Raw genomic sequence first — 12,907 nt, forward strand, 5'->3', positions numbered from 1 at the left:
TGGAGGCGGAAAGTTCCGCGCTCGGTTCCCGGTGTTTCCGCCAGCACCGGTTCCTCGTAATTAATTCTCCGTCTCTCCATCCTCTCGCCGCGTTAAATTGCCCGGGTGACGTCGATACCGGATTTGCTGCCGTTATCCCGGTGGAAGCGGGGCTGTCCTGTCCCCGGGAGCAGGGAAACGGCAGCGGCAGCGGGCTCCGCGGGGGGGCGGGAAATGTCGAGCCCCCCACGGCTGCGAGGGGCTCTGTGGGTTCATCACCACATCAAGAAGTTTCCCTAAAATCACATTTAAAGGGAAAATGAATAAGAGATGACGTCGGCTCCTTCCCCGGCACCGGGACGTAAATAACGGCAGCGAAACCAGGCTGGAAATCGCAGAATTTGGCATCTTCTGGGGTGTTCTCCTCACCCCGGTTGGCGCCGTGGAATCCCAGGCGAGGTGGAGGCTTTGAGAGCGCTTCTATAAAAACAACAAAATGGGTTTTTGGCCTTTTTGTTTTGGTTATTCCGCTGTGGCAGTAAAACCCCACTGGGGTTTTATGGGTTGTTTTTTTTTTGGGGGGGGTCTGTGCCTGGAGTTTTGCCGGGTTTGGGTCCGTGTGGCGCTGTCAGCAGCTTTCGCCGCGTTTGGGTCCGTGTGGCGCTGTCAGCAGCGGCGGTACCTGGATTCCAAGTGGTTGAGTGGATTTATACCAATATTAGGCAAAAACGTGCATTGTAAGTAAGTCACAAATTTGGTTTGAAGTCGACACGTGTGGGACTGTTGCTTTTTCCCCAAAACTTGTGGTTTTCTTTTCCTACCTAACCCTGGATTTCAGAAATAACCGCCCGCAGCGCCGGTACAGATTCCGGAGGCGCAAATTTGCCCGGATGCTGTGTAAGAGCTGCGGTTTCCTCTCACGAATCTCCCATTTGAGAGAATTTTGAGCAGAATAAATTTCCCAGGAGCTTTAGTTACAAATAAAAGTGGAGGGTCAGGCTTTGAGAAGTGGCTCGGCCGTTGTTTAAATGAATTTACTTGAGTATCGCCTCAGAAATGCTGTCGAAGTTCACCTGGAGTAGAGCAGGCTTTGAAGGCCGTGCAGTTTTAAAGCGCTTTTGGTGTATTTCGATGCACAGAATAAGCTTTTGTCTTCTGGATGAGAAGTTTGTTGGGTTTATTTACTCGAAAGAGAAAGTAAAACTCAATCAGGGACGTGGAGGGGGATCCCGGATGTCTCACACCTCCGTAAGGTGGCTTTATTCATTGGGAATTACTTCTTTGGCATCAAAAACTCTCGTCGATGTGTTTCGTCCTGATTATTTTAATGCCCAAAGGGTTCTTTCCGTGATCCCTGTTGAAAAACTTGGCTGGAAGTTTCCCCGAAAGGCGATGGATGTGCCAAGGAGGAGTTTGCCGCCGCTATTAAAGGCGTTAGGTTATCACCTCTTCTTCACGAGAGCCAGCGGCCGTGTTAATGATGCAATTATCTCCGGGTCTAAAACCTCCACGCCACTTTTTCCGTGAACTGTACGGTCCAAATTGCTTGGAATTCATTTTCTCTCCCCTTCTCCCCCCCGTTTTTTCCCTCATCAGGCAAGGACAATAGACGGCACTGGGCTGGCTTCCCAGCTGCCTTTGTTCTCAGGCCGTTTGTCTTGGGGTTGATATTATCAACCATCTCCAGGCCTGAACGGGTTTTCTACCTCTTCTGGCTGAGGAAAGCTGGCAGTCGAGCTCAGCTTCTGGGATTTTTGTTAAAAACTTGGCGTTTCTGGCAGCGCAGGAGCTGGAAAGGTTCAGTGGGGGAAGCCACGCACCTGGATTTGCGCTGTTCGGTGACTGGCGTGCGAGAAGGAAGGCCAATCTGTATTTCTATTTAAAAAACTCCATTGAATCCTAGCTATGAAGGTGATTTAAATATCATTTCCGAATGACAAGAAGCAAAAGGGACTTTCTTTGAGGCGTACGTTGCACCTAGATGCTTCTTTCCACTGACTTCAGCAGAAGTTGGGCACAGAAGTGCCCCATGTTGCCGATTTTCGGGGCCAGTTTGGTAAAAACACCACCTGAAAAAACTCAGCTCCTGGTGCTCCCCACACTTTGAGTGTGTTTTCAGCTCAGCAAAAGATATAATTCTCTGTTTTGGTTAGACTTTAAGGTGGATTCTGTATTAACAGGGTCTCTTCCTGGTGAGAAGGAAGAGGGGAAAGCAACAACCACCGGAAGAGCTTCCAAAAGACAAAATCAGGACTATTCAGAGTCTTTACGCTCTAAACCCACTGTTTTTCCCCTAATTTTTTTGGATAGATTTCGTTGTTGGCTTTTCTAGAAACACGCTAATTTAAGGAGGAGCCTATCCCCACGTATAAAATCCGCTTTTGGTAGAACCGAAGGTGCTTACAGTTCCTACGAGCGTCGCCGAGTTTTGAGTTTTAAGGCCTGCGTATTTTTACGGCAGTTTTGCTCCTAGCGATGGCAAAAACGGCACTGAAATGAAATCTATAACCAGAACTTGCACGTTTCTGTCTTAATTTTAAATGCTAACCTGCTGTTAGTGAAGCGCGCTCTGGTTCTCCGTAGGCCTCGGCGTCTTTCGCTGCCTTTCCTGTTGGATTTCACGCGTTTCTTCCTTTTTTTTCCGTTCCAGAAAACACGCCTTGAACTGCCACAGAATGAAGCCCGCTCTGTTCAGCGTCCTGTGTGAGATCAAGGAGAAAACAGGTGCGTTGGTGGCTTTTTCTGGCCTCGGCTTCCCCCCCAAAAAAAAAACCCCTCCCCGATTCAATCATCAGCTCTGCTCTCATTTAACGTGACCCCTGTTTGCCCTGATTCTACAACTTAACGCTATTTTTTGTTGGCTTAACGCTCTTCTGTAAGCTGGAAATGGGTTTGTTGGTGCTTTTTCTGATGCTGTCTGCGTGCAGGTTGGGAGAAAACAGTGCTGCTTATTTTGGGGGTGTGTATAATCGATAGGGTTGGGTTTTGGGATGTCTGCGTAGACATCACGAGTGATCCTGCTATGTTGTTACGCTCTTTTTATTTTGAATTTAAGGAACTGGTGGTGGTAAGAGTTCAAAGTTGATAAATAACGACGTTACGGAGAAAAAGAGCCAGGCACAAGGCTTGGGGGGAAGTGGGAAACGCAGAAGTGGCAGGAAATGGAGTTGGCGATTGCGCGGCTTTCTCTGAGGAGCAGCAGCACTGGGGGGCAAGGGGATTTTCATTTCCAGTTGCCCAGTCCATGCCCAGACGCGAACACTTTAAGCAGCGTCGTTTGAATGTCTGATTTCTACAAACTGCACTGAATTTCGATGTCTTTTTGAGAAGAACTACTTCATACATATAGAAAATCACCTCCATTTTCGTTAGTTTTGAAAGTTGTATTAACAGTTACCATCCCAAACCTACATTTGTAGGATTTTTCCGAAAAGCCCATCGAATAAATCTTGCGGTGCCAAGCGAGGGACCGCGTAGCCCCGTCCTCTGCGGTGCCCTGGCGCCGAAGGCGGCTCTGAGGCTGACGTGACACGTTGGTTTCTGCAGAGTTTGGTTGCCTTTATTGCGTTTTCATGAGAGTGGTTTGCTTCGGGAGCAAAAAGTGTGGGTTTCCGTCTGTCTGTCCTTCCAGGGTTGCCGTCCTTAAAGAGAGTCTTTAATCTGTGTTTTATTGATGGAAACTGTGACTCCTCAGAGCTAAATACACTCGCAGAACAGGCTCCGGTATCGCGGTGATGCTGGATTTCAGGGTTTTTTTGAATGTCTGATGCTCTGTCTCTTCCTTATTTAAATTATGGGGAGCAGATGTTATGGCTTCAAGCAAACAAAAGCCTGGCCGTACTGTAGCGCAAGGTTCGGGGCTTTCTTTGTGGCCCAGGCACACGAGCTTCTTTTCTAGCTCCGAAATCAGTTCCAAACGTGGTCCTCCCCCCCACCCCCCCATCTTTCTTTCGCTCTTTGTTGGAGCACCGGTGTCGCTCACAATAGCTCAGGATAAGCCGTGCGCCTTTGCGAGGGCAGCCGGCTGAAAGGTGCCGGAAAATTCTCCCCAGTCCTGTTTATTAATTAAAAATAAAATACTCCTTGTCATTTAAATCGATTTGGCCACATTTAGTATTTTGCTCAAGTCCTGTTCCCCATCTTCCCCCAAATTATTGTAATTTTTAAAAAAAAATTTAAACCAGTTATGGGAAAAAAAACCCAGGTATTTTCTTTCCAAGGTTTAAATACCCGCCTGGAGTGTACGTAGCTGTTTGAAGATGCATCTCATCCAGTGAAGCCTGCTTTGGTTTTTTTGGGAACTCACAGCAGCATTTGGAGCATTTTGAGCCTACGCAGCAGATAGGGTTTGTGCTGGCTGGGTTACGCTCCGGATGGGAGTCAAGCTGTATCAAACGTGGCATAATTCTCTCTTAAAATCCGAATGAAACATCTGTAGTGTTCAAGATGCACATTTTGGGGGCTGAATATTACATTTCAGAGTTTTCCTTCTCCGCTGGCCATACCGTCCCAGGGAGACACTGCTCTGTGACAGCTCCAGGCCCCTCGGGGCAGGGAAAGGCCATTTCTGCCTGTTTTTGAGGAGCGCGCTGCGCAGCGGACTCCGATTCTGTATTTCTGTGGTAGGGAGCGTGTTTGTTGCACCATCGTAACACAAAATACCATTTGTTATTGTTGCCGTTGCTGGCTGCAACCCTGTGTCCTTCCTGTAACGTGCTGCCACTCCGCTGGGTTAATTCAACCTTTTTATTCGCTTATAAAAGTTGGCAAGGACCGCGCTTCCTCTTTGTGGCCGAGGTTGTTGACATTTTTACGGGGCTGAGTCTCGTTCCTGGGCGCTCGGAGCCCCCGTGGCTTTTGGCTTCTGCTTCTTTTCGCTTTCCTCTCGCCCTGAATGTGCGAGAGCGTCGCGGATTTGGAGCCAGCTTTAGATCAGCTGCTGTTAAAGAAATACGCCCCTGCCTTCTCACCTGAGGGTCTGGTTTGTGGACAGTTTGTGGCAGTTTTGGGGTCCCACTTGGTGTATTCTGTACCAAACAGACACGTTTCTCGTGCTCTTCTGCATTGCTTGCTCTGGGAGAAGAAAATCTGGAAAGGAAAGCAAGTGGAAGCAAAGCGCGCATCGCTTGTTTTGGTACCAGTGATCTCGTACCGTTTCATTACAGAACTGCAACTCTTTAATTAATGAGATGTAAATATATTGTAATGGTTGCATTTGCATACTGAGTGAGGCTTCAGCACCTTAGGTTGTGATGTGTTTTAATTAAAGATTAATTAGAAATGATGGGAATTTCATTTTGCTCAGTATAATTATTTTACATATTTGATGAATATCTGGTAGGTGACGTGCCGGGGAATGCACAAGGTTGTGTTAGCGCAGCTGACGGGAGCGACTCTCCAGGCTCTTTGAGCCAGCGTTAGGTTTTTCTTTATAGCCACAAAAGTGATGGATTAGGAAGGATTTAAGTGTGAAGGATTTTACCATTAAGGCAAGGACTTTCTAAATCACATTTAAAACACTGTGCCATAACTGGTTGTGCTGTAACTCCGGTCCCATTGCTCCATCTTTTGAGATTTTGAGCTCTGGAAGGTTGGCAGGTGAATGACTCCAGCTCTTGTACTTGGAAATCGGAGCAGAATGGGTAGTTTGGAGTAAATCTGATGTCATTTACAGTTTGTCCAAATATTATCATTAGGAGAAGATATGAGGAGTGCCCTTGTGGCCAAGAAGGCCAATGGCATCCTGGGGTGTATCAGGAGGGGGGTGGTTGTAGGGCAGAGAGGTTCTCCTGCCCCTCTGCTCTGCCCTGGTGAGACCGCATCTGGAATATTGTGTCCAGTTCTGGGCCCTCAGTTCAAGAAGGACAGGAACTGCTGGAGAGAGTCCAGCGTAGGGCTACAAAGATGATGGAGGGAGTGGAGCATCTCCCTTCTGAGGAGCGGCTGAGGGAGCTGGGGCTCTTTAGTTTGCAGAAGAGGAGACTGAGGGGAGACCTCATTCATGTTTATAAATATTTAAATGGTGAGTGTCACGAGGATGGAGCCAGGCTCTTCTCGGTGACAAACAATGATAGGACAAGGGGTAACGGACACAAACTGGAACACAGGAGGTTCCACTTCAATTGGAGAAGAAACTTCTTCTCAGTGAGGGTGACAGAGCCCTGGCCCAGGCTGCCCAGAGAGGTTGTGGAGTCTCCTTCTCTGCAGACATTCAAAACCCGCCTGGACGCCTTCCTGTGTAACCTCATCTGGGTGTTCCTGCTCCGGCAGGGGGATTGGACTGGATGAGCTTTGGAGGTCCCTTCCAATCTCTGACGTTCTGGGATTCTGTGATTCTGTGAGTAAAAATAAAGTAAAAAGTATCCGTTCCAGGAGATGATGGCTTTAATTTAAAAACAGTATCTGTGGCAATGATTTGTGTTTTAGCTGTCACACATATTTAGATGCAGTTGTGCCAAAAGTTTAAAATCAGCCTTGTTTGAACAGACCGAGCTTCTTGCACTCATCGATTCCCAGGTCTGTTCACCTTTGGAGGAGTTTATTAAATAGAAGTGTGAACTACTAGGTTAGAAATGATATTTAAGTGATAGTGAACTCCTTTCTGGTTTCCTGTGACTTACCAGAGCCACCCAACCAGGGTCTTCCCTTCAGGCTGGGAGGGTGTTTTGTACCTGCTTTTCAGCAGTCAACTTGAGATGAGCTTATGCGTAATTGATGATAACTAATGTCTAATTACCATAATTAGACAAGTGACATAAAATTAAGCTGCAGCTGGGAGCTTGACTTCAACACGAGGTGCTCTGATATGCATCATAATGTGCATAACAAGATGTTTGGCAGAACCTCGTTCAAATAAGGAGGTGGCACCAAAATAATCCCTTCCACCGAAGCACGTTCAAATAAAGAGGTGGCACCAAAATAATCCCTTCCACCGAATTTACGCTTGCCAGCCCAAAGAGTTTAGAGTGAGTTTTGTTAAAAAGACTCGGAGCAAAGGGTCGCTGGTGAGCTCTCTGCTGGAAAAAAGGAGAACTGGTGGAAAAAAACCCCCACTAACAAAGTTTTTAAAAGCCTTTTGCTTCATTTCTTGTAACGTTCCCTCACTAAAGGGTGTATGCAGTACATGGTCTGCTATTTTTTTTTAAATAAGGTATTAATTTTAATTCCATGAGAGAAAAAGCCATGAACTTCTTCATTAGTCAGCAGCTTCCTCTCTCATTGCCTCAGTGTGAGTTTTTTGCCTTACCTTTTTTCTGCTTGCGAAAAAATGGGGGATGTTCTGGAGAAGACCTGGATTGCTATGAGAGAGCAAAGGCCTGCAGCCGCTCCAGAGCTCGCTTTCCATCAGAATCCTGTCATAATTTCTGTGTAGCCTGCAAAACATGAAGTTGAGCAATGTGATTGTCAGTTTAGGCGGCTTATGTGTCCAGAATTATTATCAGGTTGATTTTAAATGAGCTATTCTGCCTATAAAATGCTGGAAATTGTTATAAATGCTTATGTTTAACGTCCCTATACGTTGTTTTCCTGTCCTCGCGCTGGATTCTTTGCATAAAGGGAGATCTTTTGTGTTTCTCTTTGGAAGGGAACGTCGTATCTCGTTAACCTGCCAGTTACAATTTGGAGAAGGTCATCTCGTAGCTTCACAAGGTTAAGACCAACTGTTCATCCAAGTAAAATTGGCCAGCGATTAAAATCAAATTAAAAGCCAAAAAGCTGTTGGCATTTTCAGTATTGTGGCAATATCTTGTGAGTTCTCGCCCTTGTTTTAAAAAAAAAAAAAAGGAAGTTAATGAATTGTTGAAAATTTGGGAAATGAGGTTGTTGAGATAAATTTGCTTGGAATTGAAGAATCTGAGCGTGCAGGCTGCTGCAGTCTGGGTTTGTTGAGTAGAAGTGTAAGGAAATTAGCTGTTTCCTACTGCCGAACGCTGTTGAGGACCATGCAGGCAGCAGGCTGATACGGGTCATCTCTGTAAGAATCTCCTTCTAATTAAAATAATTTCTAATTGTAGTACAAACCAGTACGAGCCTGGGTATTCTTATTAACTACATGCATTTGAAAGCTCACATTTTGGTGTTTCTCAACCCAAGCAATGTTTCTTTTGATGTGTTGCCTCGTGGCTTTATTAAACACTCCCTTTTTTATTCACTTGAGCTCCAGACCTGCTAAAACCTCCGACGGGCGTTGAAATGCTTTGAAGCGGACGCGCTTTCCTGTTTCGGAAATAATCTTGTGCTTCCCTCTTTATATTTGTCTAGTGTTAAGTATTCGCGGTATTCAGGAAGAAGACCCCCCAGATGCTCAGCTAATGAGACTAGATAACATGTTGCTGGCAGAGGGTGTCTCCGGGCCCGAGAAAAGAGGAAGAGGAGGACCGATGGCTGTAGCAGCAACATCAGGTGGCTGTCCAAATGACAATAGCATTGAACACTCTGACTACAGGGCCAAGCTGTCACAGATCCGACAGATTTACCACTCTGAGCTAGAGAAATATGAACAGGTGATCTTTCTGCATGGAAGAGTTTTTATCATCTCAATTAAAAATAACCCCTTTTTTCCTTTGGCGTTGGTTTTGAGAACAGGACAGGGAGTAGGATGAATTCAGGGGAGCGCGAGGATGTCAAATTCAGCTGCAAACTTATCTGAGTGTAACAGAAGGAAGGTGAAGCTAGAGGGAGTGGACATGGAGCTAAAGATATTGAATGTCTCGTTTATCTTTGTTGCCGTTTTCTTAAGAGTAAATAGAGTAAAGCTGAAACGTGGAAACTCCTCTAAAGTCTTTTTTATTTTTTTTTGGCTGTATATTTTTGCTGGGGAAACGAATGCGGGGGTGTTTTCTTGTTTGTCGATACAAATGTGTGTATTTGCAGGCCTGCAGCGAGTTCACCACCCACGTGATGAACCTGCTTAGGGAGCAGAGCAGAACGAGACCCATTTCGCCAAAGGAAATCGAGCGCATGGTGAACATAATCCACGGCAAATTCAGCACCATCCAGATGCAGCTGAAGCAGAGCACGTGCGAGGCGGTCATGATCCTGCGCTCCCGCTTTCTGGATGCGAGGTACGAGGAAACAAAACAAAACCCAAAAAAACATAACGGATATTGAAGCCTGAACTTGTTTTGTTGCTCGATGCCAGCGGTTGTGTAAGAAATTTAGCCTGGGGAAGAGAAGGCTGAGGGGAGACCTCATCACCACCTACAGCTGCCTCAAGGGAGGTTGTAGAGAGGTGGGTGCTGGTCTCTTCTCCCAGGTGATGGGGGATAGAACAAGGGGAAACGGCACCAAGCTGTGCCAAGGGAGGTTCAGGTTAGAGAGAAGGAGGAAGTTCTTTCCTGAGAGGGTCGTCAGAAGCTGGACCAGGCTGCCCAGGGAGGTGGTGGAGTCACCATCCCTGGATGTGTTTAAAGAGCGGGTAGATGAGGTACTTAAGGATATGGTTTAGGGGGTAGACAGGAACGGTTGGAAATGATGATCTCAGAGGGCTTTTCCAACCGAGCCATTCTGTGATTCTGTGATTCTGTGAAATCTCAAGTCTTGTCGATCCCAGCGTCCATCTATTTGAAATATTAAGAATTTGCCACCTGTTCTGCCCGCTTCAACATCAACATCGATTTAATTCCACTCAATTCTTACATTTTCCTTCAAACCAAATGTATTCTAGAGATTTTTTTGGCCAAGAAGGCCAACGCCATCCTGGGGTGTCTGAGAAGGGGTGGTTGTAGGGCAGAGAGGTTCTCCTTCCCCTCTACTCTGCCCTGGTGAGACTGCATTTGGAATATTGTGTTTAATTCTGGGCCCTTCAGGTCAAGAAAAACAGGAACTGCTTGAAAGAGTCCAGCAGGGCCACAGAGATGCTGGAGGGAGTGGAGCATCTCCTGCTGAGGAGCGGCTGAGGGAGCTGGGGCTCTTGAGCTTGGAGCAGAGGAGCCTGAGGGGTGCCCTCATTCCTGGGGATCCATTGGGAAAGGGCAGTGTCAGGAGGAAGGAGCCAGGCTCTGCTCTGGGATGTCCAATGCCAGGACACGGGGCAATGGTCCCAAGCTGGAACACAGGAGGTTCAAGCTGAAGATGAGGACAAACTTTTGTCAGTGTGAGGGTGCCAGAGCATGGCCCAGGCTGCCCAGAGAGGGTGTGGAGTCTCCTCTGCAGACATTCAAAACCAACCTGGACGCATTCCTGTGTGACCTGGTCTGGGTGATCCTGCTCTGGCAGGGGGGTTGGACTGGATGAGCTTTCAAGGTCCCTTCCAACTCCTGAGATTCTGTGATTCTGTGATTTAGAGGAGAAAAAAGCCAACTGTCTACTCTGTAAAGCCGTTTAAATAGAAGTAACTGATGTTTTCACAGGCGTAAACGACGTAACTTCAGCAAACAGGCAACGGAAGTACTGAATGAGTATTTTTATTCGCATCTGAGTAATCCTTACCCCAGCGAAGAGGCCAAAGAAGAGCTCGCAAAGAAAGGTGGCATCACAGTTTCACAGGTATGAGAGGTTTTATCTGGAATTAGTGACTATTTTTTTTCCCTTAAACAATGTTCTTTTTTTTCCCCCTAGTTATTAATTAACTAATTTAAATAGGATTTAGGTTATTCTGAGGGGTTTAGCAGTAGTTCTTTTCTGCTTGAAGCCTAGTTTTAAAACATCTCCTTCGCCAGTAACTTCTGAATATAGTGGAAAATGTAATCATTTGATCAAATGCTAACAGAGTTTTATGGCTCCAGGTTTCCAACTGGTTTGGTAACAAAAGAATCCGATACAAAAAAAACATGGGGAAGTTTCAAGAAGAAGCCAATATTTACGCCGCAAAAACAGCAGTGGATGCAACCAACGTCGTGGCTCAAGGCAACCAGGCAAATTCTCCGTCTACACCAAATTCAGGTGAGCGAGGGGGCCAGCAAAGAGCCTGACAGTTTTTTTTTCTTTTAAAAGTCATGTAATATTTGCTGAAGAACCATCTTGGGTGGGTTTTATTTCTCATTAAAACATACTGTTATTTTTTTCCAGCTTCCTCTGGCTCTTTTAAGATGACAAATTCCGGAGATTCCTTTATAAACTTGCAGTCATTGACTTCCTACCAGAGCTCCCCAGTGGGAGCCAATGTGCAGTCGCAGGTAAGGAAAAAAAATACATTCTTTTCAGCAGTGAAATAAATGGTAAAATCCCATTTCTCCCTCATTTTGGTATGAACAGGTTGCTCAGGGAGGTTAATTCTCTTAATAACAAATAGAGATGGATTTTTCTGTCTTAGCCAGAAGGCTAGGATGCAAGAAATGACCAATTTCTCCAGTTGGTCAAGAAACAAATGTACTTCAAATGTGTGTTTCCTCTTGAAACTGGAATTTTCTGCTGCAGAATTAACTGATACCTAAATGAACCTTCTGCTATTCTTCTAGCCCTTTAAATTTACATCAATAAATCAGTGTTTTCTCCTTTTAGAGTCAGTCTTTTCCCATATAAGTAGAACTTCGCTTAGGATTCCTGGTTAACAGTATTGTCCAACTCATCTTAAGCTTTCTGCTGAATTTCTAAATCCATCTGAACTGCATAAAATCGTTTCCTCTGTTATAAAAGCCTCTAATTCTGCTTGATAATTAACTAGCTTGATCTAGCTCAGTTAACAGGAAGAATTGTGAAGAAAACTTGTCTTCCTGCAAGAAAAACCTGCCCTTTATTTCAAGAATTTTTGGCCCAATAAATGTGTACCACGTACTACTGCATTTCTTTAACTTTTAATCCTCCTTTTCCTCTAGATGGATTCCTTACATCATGTCATACACCAGACAGGAAGATATGACACAATTGTGGGGAATCCTTTGTATACGACGCAGCGCATAGATGTAAGATGGACCGAGATATTTACTTGCTAGAAACACAAGTTCTGCCTGAGATTGGTTGATGATCTGTGAATAAATTTTTAAATTCCTTTTATCTTTGATGGAAAAAGCTGGAAAAGATGTAGTTTAATACACCAGCCTTTCCCTCCTGGAGACTTGGATTTAAAATTTTGGCTTTGCTCACCAGATAGTTTGTGCATTTCAGTTTGCATTAAGGATAGCACTGGGAATAAGGGCAACACCACAAAATCTGTGGGGAAAGGGCTTTTATGGGGTATTTGAAGACTGTGCTTTGCCAGAACTGATACGTAGTTATTTCCTTTCAAAAGCACTTGTAAAGAGTAAATATATAAAGGCACACTCGGTTGTCTGCGAGTAGTTTCTTAAAGATTTAATTTAACAATCTATTTATTCTCCCTTCAGGCTAATGGCAGCTGGCAGGATGCTACCACCCCTTCATCAATCACCTCACCTGCTGGAGACCCTGGAAGTGTTAATTCGGATGCGTCTAATTAAGTTTTTAGGACCTATTGATGAGAGGAAAGAGGTCATTAGTGTAATTTGTCAATGTTGCTCTTTTGCCAATACTATTGTTTATACAACTTGACACACAGCTAATTACCTCAGAAAAACCCCTGGAACCAATAGAAGATTGTGATTACAATGATACCTCTCTACCTCTCAGCCTCACGCAGTTGAGTTCTTTTGACTTATGCCCATTGGGATGTGAAATTGTTTTCAAAGAACTTGCTTCATTTTTCCTAACCAAATTCGTTTTTTTAAAAAAAAAAATATGGATTTTATGGTGAGAATCGGAAAGTGTCTCTTCTAGAACTTGGCGTTTGTCTCAAGTTTTACAGCTTAAGAAAATTGACTTATTTTAATTTCCATGAAGTTTTTTACTATGAAATTTCTGTTCTAGTTGATAGCTACTAACAGTTAAACCCCCTGTATTGTAATTGTATGCGTTCTCTGTATTGTAATTTTGTATAGGAAAATAAGCTTTTCTTAACTAGAATTCATTCTGAGCTGATTAATCAGAACGTTGCTTTACCAAAACTCTCACTGGACTTTGCTCGCGGGTAGGA

General features: G+C 44.9%; 1 protein-coding gene across 1 annotated transcript; it reads left to right on the forward strand.

The window, feature by feature from the left end:
• Positions 1-2,627: 2,627 nt before the first annotated feature.
• Positions 2,628-12,335, forward strand: LOC104537777 (pre-B-cell leukemia transcription factor 3-like). The gene is made up of 8 exons (XM_010180767.1): positions 2,628-2,703; positions 8,242-8,483; positions 8,854-9,044; positions 10,332-10,467; positions 10,707-10,863; positions 10,990-11,096; positions 11,736-11,822; positions 12,243-12,335. The coding sequence occupies exons 1-8, from the start codon at positions 2,655-2,657 to the stop codon at positions 12,333-12,335; spliced, it is 1,062 nt and encodes a 353-aa protein (XP_010179069.1). The 5' UTR covers positions 2,628-2,654.
• The last annotated feature ends 572 nt before the right edge of the window (positions 12,336-12,907 follow it).

Source organism: Mesitornis unicolor, unplaced genomic scaffold, assembly GCF_000695765.1.
Source record: "Mesitornis unicolor isolate BGI_N332 unplaced genomic scaffold, ASM69576v1 scaffold29253, whole genome shotgun sequence".
Classification (NCBI taxonomy): Eukaryota; Metazoa; Chordata; class Aves; order Mesitornithiformes; family Mesitornithidae; genus Mesitornis; species Mesitornis unicolor.

Excerpts from the sequence above, each read along its gene's own strand:
- LOC104537777 (XM_010180767.1), top strand. The coding sequence starts at position 2,655 with ATGAAGCCCGCTCTGTTCAGCGTCCTGTGTGAGATCAAGGAGAAAACA. Across the intron at positions 2,704-8,241 it reads TGAGATCAAGGAGAAAACAG|TGTTAAGTATTCGCGGTATT; the intron begins GTGCGTTGGTGG and ends ATATTTGTCTAG. Across the intron at positions 10,864-10,989 it reads TCCGTCTACACCAAATTCAG|CTTCCTCTGGCTCTTTTAAG; the intron begins GTGAGCGAGGGG and ends ATTTTTTTCCAG.